General features: G+C 44.0%; 1 protein-coding gene across 3 annotated transcripts in view; it reads right to left on the reverse strand.

Moving 5' to 3' along the window:
- The window catches only part of LOC143816809 (retinol dehydrogenase 7-like), a 76,880-nt gene that overhangs the window by 24,178 nt on the left and 35,682 nt on the right, over nt 1-17,020 (reverse strand). For 2 of the 3 annotated variants that reach the window (XM_077297669.1, XM_077297670.1), the window contains exons 2-3: nt 8,810-9,138; nt 7,325-7,583 (exon numbers count right to left, since the gene is read on the reverse strand). In XM_077297669.1, the coding sequence (XP_077153784.1) occupies nt 7,325-7,583; nt 8,810-9,122 (572 nt within the window). In that variant the 5' untranslated portion in view covers nt 9,123-9,138. Of the gene's footprint in view, nt 1-7,324; nt 7,584-8,809; nt 9,139-16,667; nt 16,856-17,020 lie in introns of those variants that run through there. The other variant, XM_077297668.1, reaches the window with a different exon arrangement.

Consider the following 17,020-nt stretch of genomic DNA (forward strand, 5'->3'; position numbering starts at 1 on the left):
CTGCTGTCCACGATGACTGGTCACGGATGTGGACAGGTCTTGTGCCCGGAGGTGAACCAGAGGTAGACTGTCCTGTGCCCGAAGGAAGGACCAGCATGTCTCACAGCTGCAGACAGGAGGATGTCAAGGTCTGTGTATGGCTGTGAGTAGAGACTGTGATACAGCGGTGCAGGACACCCATGGAACTAGTCAGAGAAGGACTAGCACGTGTAGTGACTGCAATCTAAAGGAAGCTGTTATGAACTGGTGTGAATTGAGCACTGAAGTTATGTGCATTTGTGTGGATTGGAACCTTTTCTGCGTGAAGACAACACATTAAAAAGACTTTTATGTTTGAACTTTGTGGGTCACTGCTTATTCACTGCTACCGGTGCACTACACTTGACAATGGCAATGAAATAATTTTCCAAGTAATACTTCTAAATAAAACAGTCATACAGTTTACAAGTCCATGATAACATGACCAATATACCAATAATACCACATAAAAGAAATAATGCTGCCAAACCATGACCAAATATTATCAATAAATAGTGACCGATTAATACCATCATACTGATTATTATTAAAAATCATTAAGCTAACACTAATACTACCCCATACAAGGACTTTACAGTGGAAGGTATAAGAATTTAGAGTACAGGAAATCCAATGACACACCAATCATGTCTCCACTTGAAGTAATTAATTTTCTCTTTGCTCCTTTATTCGGCACAGACCGCTCTGACTTTTTCCTGCTAGAACTTGTCCTTGCAAAATGTAACACACAGACATCTATCCCTTAGCACCTCTACAGCACCCTTCCCATATTTTCCCCCAATTGTACAGTAAAAATACCTTTCTTTTATCTCTCAGTAATAGTATCCCCCAAAATAAAATACATTTCTCTAGTGATGTTCCCCTTTTCCCCTTATGCAGTAATAATTAGTGCCCCTCTTTGCACCCCCGATATTATAGTAATACAACTAGTGTTGAGCGATACCGTCCGATACTTGAAAGTATCGGTATCGGATAGTATCGGCCGATACCCGAAAAGTATCGGATATCGCCGATACCGATACCCGATACCAATACAAGTCAATGGGACACCAAGTATCGGAAGGTATCCTGATGGTTCCCAGGGTCTGAAGGAGAGGAAACTCTCCTTCAGGCCCTGGGATCCATATTAATGTGTAAAATAAAGAATTAAAATAAAAAATATTGATATACTCACCTCTCCGGAGGCCACTGCACCTTACCGCTGTTAACTGGCAGCCTTCTTTGCTTAAAAGCGGCTTGTGATTGGTCGCGTGGCGGTCACATGAGCGGCACGCGACCAATCAGAAGCCGTGACATCATGGAAGGCCCTAAACGCGCTCATTTTAAGCAAAGAAGGCTGTCGGTTAACAGTGGTAAGGTGCAGGGGCCTCCGGAGAGGTGAGTATATCAATATTTTTTATTTTAATTCTTTATTTTACACATTAATATGGATCCGATACCGATTCCCGATACCACAAAAGTATCGGAACTCGGTATCGGAATTCCGATACCGCAAGTATCGGCCGATACCCGATACTTGCGGTATCGGAATGCTCAACACTAAATACAACCCTTTGTACATTAATAATGTCCCATACATTAATAATGTCCCCATATGTGGACCCCATATATTAATAATGTCTCCCCTATGTGGCCCCATACGTTAATTTTGCCCCCATGTGACCTACACTCCGTAATATTGTCCCCCTATCTTACCTCAATAAATTAACATTGCCCCCCTTGTGTCCCCACTGTGATGCCGCTGTATGCCCCAATAGTGTTCTTCACACTAACTTTAAAAAAAAACAAGTAAATCTCTCACTTGTCCCCATTCCTAAATCATGCGGCTCTGCTTTCTTCCTCCTTCTCCTGCCATGCACTTACTCTACAGCCACCAGTCATATCAAAGGCCCACAACTACAGAGCATGCTGACGTTACATCGCAGGTAGTGTTAAGCGATACCTTCCGATTTCCTGAAATATCGGATCGGATTGGATCGGACCGATACCCAAAAAGTATCGGGTATCGCCGATTCCGATACCGGAAACCAATGCAAGTCAATAGGACACAAATATCGGAATGAAAATAAACCTTTTCTTTCCTTGCACATCCAGTTCCGAAGGGGGGAAGACTGTGGGCTGTGCGAGGGGGGAGACTGCATGTCTGTGTGTGCGGGCGGGGTCTGTGCGGGACCGTGGGGCATCTATGCGGGCCTGCCGGGGGTCTGTACGGGCCTCTCGGGGGTCTGTGCGGGCCTCTTGGGGGTCTGTGAGGGCCTGCCGGGGGTCTGTACCGGCCTCTCGGGAGTCTGCTCGGGCTGCTGGGGGTCTGTGCGGGCTGCCGGGGGTCTGTGCGGGCCTGCCGGGGGTCTGTACGGGCTGCCAGGGGTCTGTACGGGCCTCTCGGGGGTCTGTGCGGGCCTGCCGGGGGTCTGTATGGGCCTCTCGGGGGTCTGTGCGGGCCTGCTGGGGGGCTGTATGGGCCTCTCGGGGGTCTTTGTGTCTGTGTGCAGGCATCGTCCGATGGGACTACAAGTCTCATCGGCTATGCCTGCTACAATGACAGTGATTGACACATTAGCCAATGATGGGACAGTAGTAGTCCCATCATCCGGCTAATGTGTTGAATGTAAAAAAAACCCACAAACATACCTACTACATACTACATACATATATGCAACCTACAAACATACATACAACATACTATATACTACATACATACTACATACATACAACATACTACATTCATACAACATACATACAGCATACCACATACATACAAAATACTACATACATACTACATACATACATACTACATGCATACAACATACTACATGCATACTACATACATACATACTACATACATACTGCATACAATACATTCATACTGTACATTACATACAATACATACATATAGACATACAGTACATATAACATAGAGTACATACTCACCATCACTTGTCACTTTGTTCCCCGAAGCCAGTGTCATCTGTAAAAAATATTAAAATAACAAACAAACAATATATTCCCTGATCCGCAGAAATCCACGAGTGTCCCACGACGATCTCCCGTGGAGAACGGCAGCATCAGCTGATGCGACTGCTCAGCCATAAAGTGAGACCAGTGAACTATAGTAACCTCTCAGTGATGCACTGCAGGAGCCATTGTCTCCTGTCAGTGTGTCACTGAAGGTCCTATATAGCAGTGACACCACCCGATGTCACTGTTCTATAGGGGAGATCATCGTGGGACACTCGTTATTAATTGGACTACGGCGGACAGGTAGTATACGGTTTATTATTTTACAGTTTTTGCTGGCGCTGAAGTATAGTAAGTATGGTTAAATTAAGAATATTAAAATACTTTTTTCTGGCTGTGTCTTTATTTTATTTTTAACTCTTTCACTACTCTAGGATTAATAATGGATAGTCATCTAATTGACGCATTTCCATTATTAACCCGGCGTAATGACACCTTACAATAGCAAGGTGACATTAACCATACTTACCATACTTCAGCGCCTGCAAAAAACGTAAAATAATAAACTGGATACTACCTGTCCGCCGTAGTCCAATTAATATTGAGTGTCCCACGACGATCTCCCCTATAGAACAGTGACATTGGGTGATGTCACTTCTCTATAGGACCTTCAGTGACACACTGACAGGACACAATGGCTCCTGCAGTGCATCACTGAGAGGTTATAATAGTTCACTGGTCTCACTTTATGGCAAAAAGCTGCATGGGAACTTTCTCACACAGCAAAGCCATAAAATGAAACTAAGGACTATTTTTTTTACAGAGGCGGAGGAATACAGTGCGGAAGGATACCTTCCTCCCGTCATTGTATTCTAGGAGCCCCTAGAGAGCAGTCGCATCAGCTGATGCTGCTGTTCTCCACGGGAGATCGTCATGGTACACTCGTGGATTTCTGCGGATCAGGGATTATATTGTTTGTTTGTTATTTTAATATTTTTTACAGATGACACTGGCTTCGGGGGGCAAAGTGACAAGTGAGTGTGAGTATGTACTCTATGTTATATGTACTGTATGTCTATATGTATGTATTGTATGTAAGGTATGAATGTGATGTATGAATGTTTTGTATGTAGTATGTATGTAGTATGTTAAATGTATGTTGTATGTATGTTGTATGTATGTAGTATGTTGTATGTATGTAGTATGTATGTATGTAGTATGCACCGTACAGACCAAAAGTTTGGACACACCTTCTCATTTAAAGATTTTTCTGTATTTTCATGACTATGAAAATTGTACATTCACACTGAAGGCATCAAAACTATGAATTAACACATGTGGAATTATATACTTAACAAAAAAGTGTGAAACAACTGAAATTATGTCTTATATTCTAGGTTCTTCAAAGTAGCCACCTTTTGCTTTGATGACTGCTTTGCACACTCTTGGCATTCTCTTGATGAGCTTCAAGAGGTAGTCACCGGGAATGGTCTTCCAACAATCTTGAAGGAGTTCCCAGAGATGCTTAGCACTTGTTGGCCCTTTTGCCTTCACTCTGCGGTCCCGCTCACCCCAAACCATCTCGATTGGGTTCAGGTCTGGTGACTGTGGAGGAAGGTCATCTGGCGTAGCACCCCATCACTCTCCTTCTTGGTCAAATAGCCCTTACACAGCCTGGAGGTGTGTTTGGGGTCATTGTCCTGTTGAAAAATAAATGATGGTCCAACTAAACGCAAACCGGATGGAATAGCATGCCGCTGCAAGATGCTGTGGTAGCCATGCTGGTTCAGTATGCCTTAAATTTTGAATAAATCTCCAACAGTGTCACCAGCAAAGCACCCCCACACCATCACACCTCCTCCTCCATGCTTCACGGTGGGAACCAGGCATGTACAGTCCATCCGTTCACCTTTTCTGAGTCGCACAAAGACATGGTGGTTGGAACCAAAGATCTCAAATTTGGACCCATCAGACCAAAGCACAGATTTCCACTGGTCTAATGTTTATTCCTCGTGTTCTTTAGCCCAAACAAGTCTCTTCTGTTTGTTGCCTGTCCTTAGCAGTGAGTTCCTAGCAGCTATTTTACCATGAAGACCTGCTGCACAAAGTCTCCTCTTAACAGTTGTTGTAGAGATTTGTCTTCTGCTAGAACTCTGTGTGGCATTGACCTGGCTTCTAATCTGAGCTGCTGTTAACCTGCGATTTCTGAGGCTGGTGACTCGGATAAACTTATCCTCAGAAGCAGAGGTGACTCTTGGTCTTCCTTTCCTGGGGCGGTCCTCATGTGAGACAGTTTTTTTGTAGCGCTTGATGGTTTTTGCCACTGCACTTGGGGACACTTTCAAAGTTTTCCCAATTTTTCGGGCTGACTGACCTTCATTTCTTAAAGTAATGATGGGCCACTTGTTTTTCTTTACTTAGCTGCTTTTTTCTTGCCATAATACAAATTCTAACAGTCTATTCAGTAGGACTATCAGCTGTGTATCCACCAGGTGCCTGCACAACACAACTGATGGTCCCAACCCCATTTATAAGGCAAAAAATCCCACTTATTAAACCTGACAGGGCACACCTGTGAAGTGAAAACCATTCCCGGTGACAACCTTTTGAAGCTCATAAAAGGAATGCCAAGAGTGTGCAAAGCAGTCACCAAAGCAAAAGGTGGCTACTTGGAAGAACCTAGAATATAAGACATATTTTCAGTTGTTTCACACTTTTTTGTTAAGTATATAATTCCACATGTGTTAATTCATAGTTTTGATGCCTTCAGTGTGAATTTACAATTTTCATAGTCATGAAAATACAGAAAAATCTTTAAATGAGGTGTGTCCAAACTTTTGGTCTGTACTGTATGTAGTATGTTGTATGTATGTAGTATGTATGTAGTATGTTGCATGTATGTAGTATGTATGTAGTATGCTGTATGTATGTTGTATGTATGTTGCATGTATGTAGTGTGTATGTAGTATGTTGTATGTATGTAGTATGTATGTAGTATGTATGTAGTATGTATGTAGTATGTATGTTGTATGTATGTTGTATGTATGTATGTAGTATGTATGTAGTATGTATGTATGTAGCATGTATGTAGTTATGTAGTATGTATGTAGTATGTATGTTGTATGCATGTTGTATGTATGTATGTAGTATGTATGTATTTACATAGTATGTATGTAGTATGTATGTAGCATGTATGTATGTAGTATGTATGTAGTATGTTGTATGTATGTATGTAGTATGTTGTATGTTATATTATGTATGTAATATGTATGTTGTATGTATGTAGTATGTATGTGGTATATGTAGCATGTATGTTGTATGTATGTAGTATGTTGTATGTAGTATGTAGTATGTTTGTGTTTTTTTTTTTTTACATTCAACACATTAGCCGGATGATGGGACTGCTACTGTCCCATCATTGGCTAATGTGTCTATCACTGTCATTGTAGCAGGCATAGCCGATGAGACTTGTAGTCCCATCGGACGATGCCTGCACACATACACAACCCTCGAGAGCCCCGCACAGACCCCCGGCAGGCCCGTACAGACCCCGGCAGGCCAATACAGACCCCCAGCAGGCCCACACAGACCAGCAGCAGTCCCGCACAGACCCCCGGCAGCCCGCAGAGACCCCGGCAGGCCCGTACAGACCACCCACAGTCACGGTCAGACCCCTCCCGCACACACAGACATGCAGTCTCTGCCCACACACCGCCGACACTCCATTATAGTGCATCATTGCACTATGGGAACTTCCGATTCCGGTATTCGATATTGCAAAAGTATCAGAACTCAGTATCGGAAGTCCGATACAGCGAATATTGGTCGATACCTGATATTTGCAGTATCGGAATGCTCAACACTAAATTCGCAGGCAACAAAATGGCGGGGTTATGTTATGGGCCCTGCCTGCGACATGATTCCAGCATGCTCTGAAGCTGCAGGCATCTGATAGGTCCAGCAGTGCACAGCAGGGAGCCAGTGGCTCTCTGCTCCATAGTAGTTTTCAACTGGAGGTGCAGATACATCTTCATTTGAAAATAGCGATGTATCCGAAGGGCCCCCTCACCCATGGGTCCAGTTGCACCCCATGTGAAAAAAAATTGTGGCGCCATTGCTTCCTGAGCGATCATCCTGACATATGCCTAAAATGTTGGCTTCAAATGTAATGGCGCAAAGTTTAGCATACAGTAGAGATAAAAAGCGGTGTAAACTTGGTGTTCGCTTCTCTACTGTAGAATTTTTCTTGGCTCTTATCAGCAATAAGAGAATACATTTTCTTAAAATGTTTAAACCCAGCTCTACATGTCGATTACAATCTATTTACCTTAAGGTGTCTGAGAAAACCTCCATACAATATTTGGAGATATTGTAACCACCTGGAATAAGAGCCAGTCTGCCGGAAATGCTGGAAATGTTGACTATCCTTCCTTGGGCTTTCCTGACCTGTGGCAGTAATGTCAGTGTCACATCAATCATCCCCAGTACGTTCACCTCAAGAACTTTAACAAAGTCATTTTTTTTCTGCCATCCAAGGGGAGCCATTGAACCAGTAATGGCGGCATTATTCACCAGACCCCAAAGTCCTAGAAAAACATGAAAGCTTAAAATGTAAATGACTTTTACTCTAAAACGTTAGCAGGATTTCAACTATGAAAACTGTGAGCCTTATGGGTACATTTTACAACCTAGCGTATGGGCTCCAGCCTTATTGTTACTTTTGCACTTGAACATCTACTCATAGCAAAGATAAAAAATTATGTAAAACTTTTAAAAAGCAGCAATGCATACTCAGGACACTGAATGTTAGGGCAGATGCAGATGACCATTTTTTTCCATCAGAGAAAATCTGTCCTATTATGTTATTCATACTGAGATTAGAGTTTAATCAGATTATGATCAAAGTGTGATTGACTGTGATGCGCAGCAGCTCCGGCGCATGCGTACACAGTCAGTGAAGCTGGGAACTACAAACAGCTTCAGTGCGCATGTGCGGTGAGCCACTTGTCACGCTGCATGCGCAGAGGAACAATAGACAATGCGCAATTGCGACTACCCAACTACATATTGCCCCTTCTTAGCCTATTAATATCAGCCCTCAGGTATCTACCTAGTCTGTGCTGGTTGTTAATTATAGGGGGGGCCACATCATTTTTTGGGGTTTTCCCATTTTAATAACTATTAAAGGTAAACTATACAACTGTGAAATGATATTTATAGCCTAGGACGCTCCATGTTTATTATCTCCTTCCCAGGCTAGAAATATCTGCACCCAACTGGCAGATTTCCCTCAACTGGTTATTTAAACCTGAAGGAACCCCAATCCATTTTTTTCTTTGAGATATTTAATTATTAGCTAAATACATGAACATTAAACTACACAAGCACTGTACTTATTAAATATTTGACTGACATCTTTCTATTTATCTATTCTATGTATATATCTATTTTATCTATTCTATTCTGGCTGGTCACACAGTAAATTTACTGTACTTGGCTGATGAAATGTCTGGTTTTCTAGGAGATGGATGCATAAAAATCAGATGGCACATGCATGGTCCGTGTCCCATGCCATTTTTTTCTTGCACCCATTGACTTGCATTTTCAAGTCCCATCCGATATACTCGGCAAATCGCAGCATGCTGCAATTTTTTTCTCAGTCTGAAATGAGCTGAGAAAAACATTGCAGATGAGCAGGGAATCATAGAGTAACATTAGTCAGAGTGCAATCCAATATTTTTAACTGATTGCACTCGTCCTTTTTTAAGCAAATGAGTATGAGCCCTTACTGTGATTTCTTAATCTAACTTACCTCTGTCTCCAACAATACGAGAGACCCAGTCAGCTACAGAAATCACATTCTTGCTGTCAGAAATATCTAGTATTGTTGTTTGCAATCTACTTGATGTTTCCTTTTTCAACTTCTCAGCTCCTTTCTCTGTCAGGCAAGATGCCAGAACCTTCATTCCACGTTTATCAAGTTGCTTGGCCAGCAGGTTTCCAAATCCAGTGTCACATCCGGTAATGAAGACGTATTTGTCTGAGAGGTTCTCCAGTATCTGACTCTGCTTGTACCATCTGATTACAAATAACAAACCCAACAGCACAAAAACAAGGAGCCACATGGTGGAAGAAGAAATTCTAAATAAAAAGGAAAATATCAGTTTTGTTTTAAATGCATCTGTCAGAATTAAAAATTGATTGTGTGAACGGCTTCATAGACTTACAATGGTCCAGGTGTGATCTGATGTTTTGTCGGGTTGCACTTGGACCAATAATACGCTCCTGTGCACCTACCTGAATATGGAGTGATTACTAATAGTGATGAGTGAGTGTACTCGGTACTCGGGTTTCCCGAGCATGCTCGGGTGGTCTCCAAGTATTTGGGGCATGCTCAGAGATTAGGTTTGACTCACCGCAGCTGCATGATTTGCAGCTGCTAGACAGCCTAAATACATGTGGGGATTCCCTAACAAACAGACAAACCCTACATGTATTCAGGCTGTCTAGCAGCTGCAAATCATGCAGCTGCGACGACTCATAGATAATCTCCGAGCATGCCCAAAATACTCGGAGACCACCCGAGCATGCTCGGAAAACCCGATTACCGAGTACACTCGCTCATTACTAATTACTAAACTAAATGCACCAAAATTCTGTAATGATTTGTTACAAAAACTCTTTTAGTTTTTCAATGATGGATATACAGATGCTTCACACAAATTTAAAATATCATCAAAAAGTTAATTTATTCAGTTCTTCAATACAAAAAGTGAAACTCATATATTATATAGAGTCATTACAAACAGAGTGATCTATTTCAAGTGTTTATTTCTTTTAATGTTGATGATTATGGCTTACAGCCAATGAAAACCCAAAAGTCATTATCTCAGTAAATTAGGATAATTAACAAAAAAACAACTTCAAAGGTGTTACGACTGCGACCCCAGATGCGGCCAGACATGACGACGTGGGACAAGCGTCCCTAGTGGGAACGGAGTGTGGACTCACTGGACCATAGAGTAACCTGGACCTACCCAGACTAGGGAAGAACAGCGAACAGGGTCTGTGGTAGCTGAGCAGATGGCAATGTGCAGAACTAGATTACACCACACAACTTCAGGTATGAAGAAACAAAGTTTACTTAAATGAAAACACAGTACATAAACAAAACATGGATGCCAGGATCCCGATTCCACATGAAGCGATGGCCGGGGGACCACCACGGTGCAGGAAGACTACTGTTCACAAGATGAGGTGCAAACAACAAAGGGTAGATTTATTGGGAGGCAAGGAACGAAGTGAATGAGGAAGATGCAAACAGGGGTATACAATGGCAAAAGACAATTTACAAGGGTTATAAACTTTATCTTTTCCGTAAAATAGCACGTTGCTCCAACTATTACAGACTCAAAATATGTCTAACAACCCAAATGTAAACAATAAACGAGTGATGATGCTACTCTACGTATAACCTCCCTGGCCTTTACTAAGCAGGCCACACGGCTCCCGTGTACTGACTATTGAAGCCAACACTAGGCCCTAACAGGTGCACCAAACAGGAACAGACTCATGGTGATGTTGGGGACTCAGATCCAGTCCCAGGGGGCAACCAGCAGTCTAATATGGTGGTGCGCATGGCTTTCTGTCAGCTCTGTGAAACGTGGGCTTCTCCTTGCTTCTGGATCCTAGGGATGCTCCTGGTAACTGTAAATCCCTTCCTCTGTATCTTCGGTTCTCTCTTGCAGCTATATCAGGACACAGTTCCTCTCTTTTTCAGCTATCAGCACAAAAAGTCCTCTCTGCAGAAGCCTCAACTCATACACGCTGCTTCAGCTCCACACCTGCACTCTGCCAGACTAGTTCATCACACCGACTATTGCAGGGGAGAAGAAGAACATTCCATCAAGCCAGACAAGGGGGTGCAGCCTCTTAAAATGACAGCGTGTTCCTTACTGTCCATAACAGCACCACCCTCTTACATGCCTCCCTTCTTAATGATTGTCCTTGGCCATCACAGCATCAGGGTCAAAGTGTAATGGAGGAATGTTCAATGCGGAAACAGCACCTATAGAGGAGGCAATAAAGTTGCAGAAACAGACAGAGCACACTGTTCTACATATCGGACTGGTGGAACCCCTGCATTAGACCTCTGGGATCTCCGAAGCTCTTGACTGTCAGGCAAGGCTTGACTATCTTCCAGAGGAACACTTGTTGCAGGAGACATTGTGAGCTCTTGTCTGGTCTCATACTCGCATGGCGGTACTGGTATATCAATGGGATTACAATCTCTGTGCGGCTGGGGACCCCCTACTGTGTCAGGGACGGTCCACCACTCATCATCGATTTCACCATCAGGCATGATAGATTCAGGAAGTGGAGTAGCGCCTTCAGGCGACAATGGTGTAGAATAGACCTCAGACCGGCAAGGCCGCAGCATATTTCTGTGAAGTACTCTAGGGGCGGATGCCCCAGTCTCAGTCTGTACCTTGTAGACAGGGCTGTTAGCATACACTCGCTCGATAACTTTGTACGGCTGCACTTCCCATCTCTCACTTAGTTTTCCCTTGGGGCGTTTCTTTCTGACTAATACTCAGTCTCCAGGTTGGAGGGGTAACTCTTGAGTCAGTTTGCGGCCCGTATGTTCTTTTTCTTGCAGCTGCTGACCCACCAACCGCCGTATCGTTTGCAATCGTTGCCGATGCTCTTTCACCCATGAGGTGACAGTTCGCTCCATCAGCTCCTCTGGCTGTTCCAAATTCAGCTCAATGATCTCTCGTCCAGCTCTTCCAAACAACAGTAGATAGGGGGTATAACCCGTGGTGGAGTGGACCCGATTGTTGTAGGTCCAGACCAATTCCGGCAGATAGTCAGGCCAACACGCCTTCTTATCCTCCTCCAACATTCTCAGCATTTGAAGTAAGGTTCGGTTGAAGCGTTCACAAGCTCCGTTGCCTTGAGGGTGGAAAGGGGTGGTCCGGGACCGCTCGATGCCATACATACGATACAATTCTTCCATCACCTTGCCTTGGAAACATGCGCCTTGGTCGGAGTGGATGCACTTTGGGCACCCATACACCCGGATGAAGTCTTGACAGATGGCTCGAGCTGCCGATTCCATAGTCTGATCTCTAGTCGGAGTGACTACCGCGAACTTAGAGAAATGATCGGTCATCACAAAACAGTATTGCAGCCCCCGGGCCGAGTGTCCCACGAGTCGATCAACAAGACTTCTAGCGGTTCCTTAGTTTGTATGGTTTGGATGGGTGCCCTCTGTTCGGTACTCTTAATGAGGTCACATACTCGACATTGCCGGCAAACCTCTTCCACCACAAACTCCAACTGGGGGCAATACACATACCGCTGTAACCATTGGTAGGTCTTTGTGGGGCCGAAGTGTGCTCCAAATTCGTGGGCTTCTTTAGCTACTTCTTGAGCCATTCTTCCTGGGATGACCACCTGCCACCTTACTTCCATATCTTTTGGCTGTTGCCTCTTACGATATAGCACTGACTCTCACACTTCCAGTCTATCCCACTGGTGTAACACACTCCTCATTTCAGAGTCCAGATCATCTCTCTCTTGTTTGCCAGGCTTCCGCTTTTGAGTTACCCACCATTTCATCTTTCCTCATTGGTTCTCCCCAGGGACCGGGGTAATGTGCAGGCCTCCCTTCTTGACTGGGCCGCAACCATTGGGGGCTTAAACTTATGAAAGTCTGGGGTTTCTTCCTCTTCGAGTTGCTCATCAAGATCTCCCACTGGAGTCTCCACAGTCACTCTATAACTATAACACTATATTTTGTGTTTATGTACTTATTATTGTTTTGTTATACTTTATAATGCAGTCTACTGAGGAAGGTCTCATTATCTTGACCGAAACGTTTATGCTGGACTGCTATCCAAGTAATAAATATTTAATTTCTAAAATCATCACTATACACAAGTTGAGTGCCAAGTTATTTACTTTCTATATGTTTACTGGTGTGGGCAACCTATCTTGAGCACCGACACAGCTGTGCCACGATATACTTCACTATTGAGCTTCCTTTACGTGAGCACGCTGTCTATCATGTCATCTCTGACATTTTCATACAACCCAGATGAAACTAATCATATACTGTCTAAGTTAAATCTCCCTAGTGATTTCCTCAAAATACCCCCGAGAGAAACAAGAGGGAGGGATCTGGAACGCGAACAACGACGCCAGATCAATCTGGAACTACACTGTGCTACCCTTACAGAATATCTGCGTGTGAAAAGAATTCCAAGAGGACTCCGAGTTCCTCTTCGTCCCACTTTGTTCAGTGACTGTCAAGAATTCTGTCTGAAATACGAGCAAATATTGAATAAATGCTCATTTGACTTAATGACCCTTACTGTTGAACACCATCAGGGAGCTATTGCTTCCAGTAAAGAAACCATTAAAAACATCTAGGCACAATTATCCTCCTCTAGTACAGCTGAGGAGCTTGATACCCTGAAAACCAGGATCAAAACAGTCACTGACCAGCATAGACGGGACACGGAAAATAGGAAGAGGATTAAGTTCCAGAGAGACTCGGATGACTACGACAACGATCGAGTCTATCATTGGCAGGATAGATCCACATTGCGGTCTAATACCACTAGGTCAGATTATCACTCCTCTAATGACCCTTCTACTTCAGGTTCTGAAACGGACAGACGTGACAACTTCAGTGGACCAAGCAATTTTTTAGGACAGAGAAGACGACGACAGCAACAAAGAAGAAGAGGACCCGCAGGAGCCAACGAAAGAAAAGACACGGACTTCTACAGAGTGACCCGGTCTCAGGTAAATCACCACTGGTCATAAACATATCATCAAGGACTCTTAGCATCGCTGAACACAACGTGCTGCAGACGGGTCTTTCCTTCTGCCCGTCGTACAAATTTGACACGTTTAATATGGACATGGACTTACACCGGTTTTACCGCCGTTTAAGATTGCTTGTTCATTTTGAGTCCCCTGAGAATATGCCTATTTCGTCCTCTGAGTCTAACGGTCCTCTAATCTCTTCACAAAGCCTAGGTCTTCGTACTAAAAGTACGTATAGACCTCCTAAAGGCTCTCATGCTGTGGAGACCTTCATTGGCTTCCTTGAACAATCCTTCTCGAAACTACGTCAGGACATTGAGGCACGTAAGTTGCATACTTCTCCCAACCTCAATGCCCATGACTTTCAAGCCTTACATTCATTGCAAAGCGACAAAGACATCATCATTAAGCCAGCCGATAAAGGCGGGGCTATTGTTGTCATGAACAGGTCGGACTACACTAAAGAAGTCTACCGACAGCTTAATGACAATACTGTCTATCAGCCACTTTCAACTGACCCCTCCACTACAATCAGGGACCACATCAGGGATACTCTTATTCCATATGTAGATAAAGGTGTCATTGATGATAAAACACGGGAGTACCTGACTAAAAACCATCCTATTATACCGGTATTTTATATACTGCCCAAGGTACACAAAAACCTTGAACATCCCCCAGGCCGCCCTATTGTGGCCTCCACCGAGTCCATACTCTCTCCACTTGCTATTTTCTTAGAAAAGAACCTCACTCCGCTAATTTGCACGCTACCTTCTTTTCTTTTGGATACAGGTGACTTTTTACGCCAACTGCAGGGACTTGACTCCCTCCCAGACGACCTTCTACTAGTCTCCCTAGACGTGAAGGATCTTTATACTTCAATCCCTCATTCACAAGGGATCTCTAGTGTTAAACATCTACTCACTACTTCACAGCTTGATCCTGACGTCATTAATAGTGTTGAGCATTCCGATACCGCAAGTATCGGGTATCGGCCGATATTTGCTGTATCGGAATTCCGATACCGAGATACGATACTTTTGTGGTATCGGGTATCGGTATCGAAACAAAATTAATGTGTAAAATAAAGAATTAAAATAAAAAATATTGCTATACTCACCTCTCCGACGCAGCCTGCACCTTACCGAGGGAACCGGCAGCGTTGTTTGCTTAAAATTCGCGCTTTAACTTCCTTACGCGAAGTCCCGGCTTGTGATTGGTCGTGCGCCGCCCATGTGACCACGACGCAACCAATCACAGCAAGCCGTGACGTAATTTCAGGTCCTTCAGGATTTTAAAATTACGTTCCGGCGTTGTGATTGGTTGCGTCGCAGTCACATGGGCGACGCGACCAATCACAAGCCGTGACGTCACGGGAGGCAGGAGACGCGCGCATTTTAAAATGCGCGCGTCTCCTGCCTCCCGTGACGTCACGGCTTGTGATTGGTCGCGTCGCCCATGTGACCGCGACGCAACCAATCACAGCAAGCAGTGACGTAATTTCAGGTCCTTCAGGATTTTAAAATTACGTTCCGGCGTTGTGATTGGTTGCGTCGCAGTCACATGGGCGACGCGACCAATCACAAGCCGTGACGTCACGGGAGGCAGGAGACGCGCGCATTTTAAAATGAACGTAATTTTAAAATCCTGAAGGACCTGAAATTACGTCACGTCAAATTACGTCACGGCTTGCTGTGATTGGTTGCGTCGCGGTCACATGGGCGGCGCACGACCAATCACAAGCCGGGACTTCACGTAAGGAAGTTAAAGCGCAAATTTTAAGCAAACAACGCTGCCGGTTCCCTCGGTAAGGTGCAGGCTGCGTCGGAGAGGTGAGTATATCAATATTTTTTATTTTAATTCTTTATTTTACACATTAATATGGTTCCCAGGGCCTGAAGGAGAGTTTCCTCTCCTTCAGACCCTGGGAACCATCAGGAATACCGTCCGATACATGAGTCCCATTGACTTGTATTGGTATCGGGTATCGGTATCGGATTAGATCCGATACTTTGCCGGTATCGGCCGATACTTTCCGATACCGATACTTTCAAGTATCGGACGGTATCGCTCAACACTAGTCATTAATCTTTGTATTGACCTCCTGACTATAGTCCTGACAAAAAATTTTTTCATGTTTGAAGATCGTTTTTTCCTCCAGACGAAAGGCACCGCTATGGGGTCTAATGTGGCCCCGCCATACGCAAACAGCTACATGGCCCTATTTGAGGAGGAAATCGTATACCCTGATCCTCTATTCCAAGCCTACTGCCCCTTTTGGAAACGCTACATAGATGACGTTTTTTGTCTATGGACTGGCACACCCCAAACCTTGGATCTTTTCTTTAATACTCTTAATACGGCCTGGCCAGGACTTAACTTCACTATGACCAGCAGCACAGAGAGAGTCAGCTTTCTCGACACCCTAGTCATAAAAGACACACTAGGGGTTCTCGTGACGGATCTTTATACCAAACCTACCGACAAGAATAGTGTCCTACATTTCCAAAGTTCACATCCATTTGCCACGAAAAAATCGATCCCCCGATCACAATTTAAAAGGGTACAGAGGATAGTTACCGAACCAAGTCTCCTTAAAACTAGGACTGATGAAATGTATACCAAATTTAGGGAACGGGGCTACCCACCCGACCTATTGACTGAGGCCATGAACCCCCCTACTACTGCACGTCCAGTATCCAACAAAAGGGTTCCGTTCATTCATGTCTATCATCCGTATGTACATGTGTTACATCATACCATTAGACGACACTGGAACATATTACGAACTGCACATCCGTCCATTCCCGAATTTCAGGAGCATTTCTTACCGTGTTACAAACGCCCCTCCAATATCCGTGATTCTCTTGTTAAAGCTGATTTTGGAGTAAAGAGGGACACTAAACAACGCTTCCTCAGTCAACCCAAGAAGGGCACATTTCCGTGCCTGCAATGCAACCAGTGTAATAATGTTATTCGGGGGGACTATATCTGTCATCCTCATTCTGGTAAAAGGTATAAGATTAAGTGCTACTCTACCTGTGACTCGTCCTTTGTAGTGTATGCCATCAAATGCCCGTGCGGTCTTTTATATATCGGGGAGACAACACAGCCAATTAAGTCCCGTATTTCTAAACACAAATCGACCATCCGCTGTCGGAACCTACTATTGCCACTCCCAAAC

Source organism: Ranitomeya variabilis, chromosome 3 (genome assembly GCF_051348905.1).
Source record: "Ranitomeya variabilis isolate aRanVar5 chromosome 3, aRanVar5.hap1, whole genome shotgun sequence".
In the NCBI taxonomy this organism is placed as follows: Eukaryota; Metazoa; Chordata; class Amphibia; order Anura; family Dendrobatidae; genus Ranitomeya; species Ranitomeya variabilis.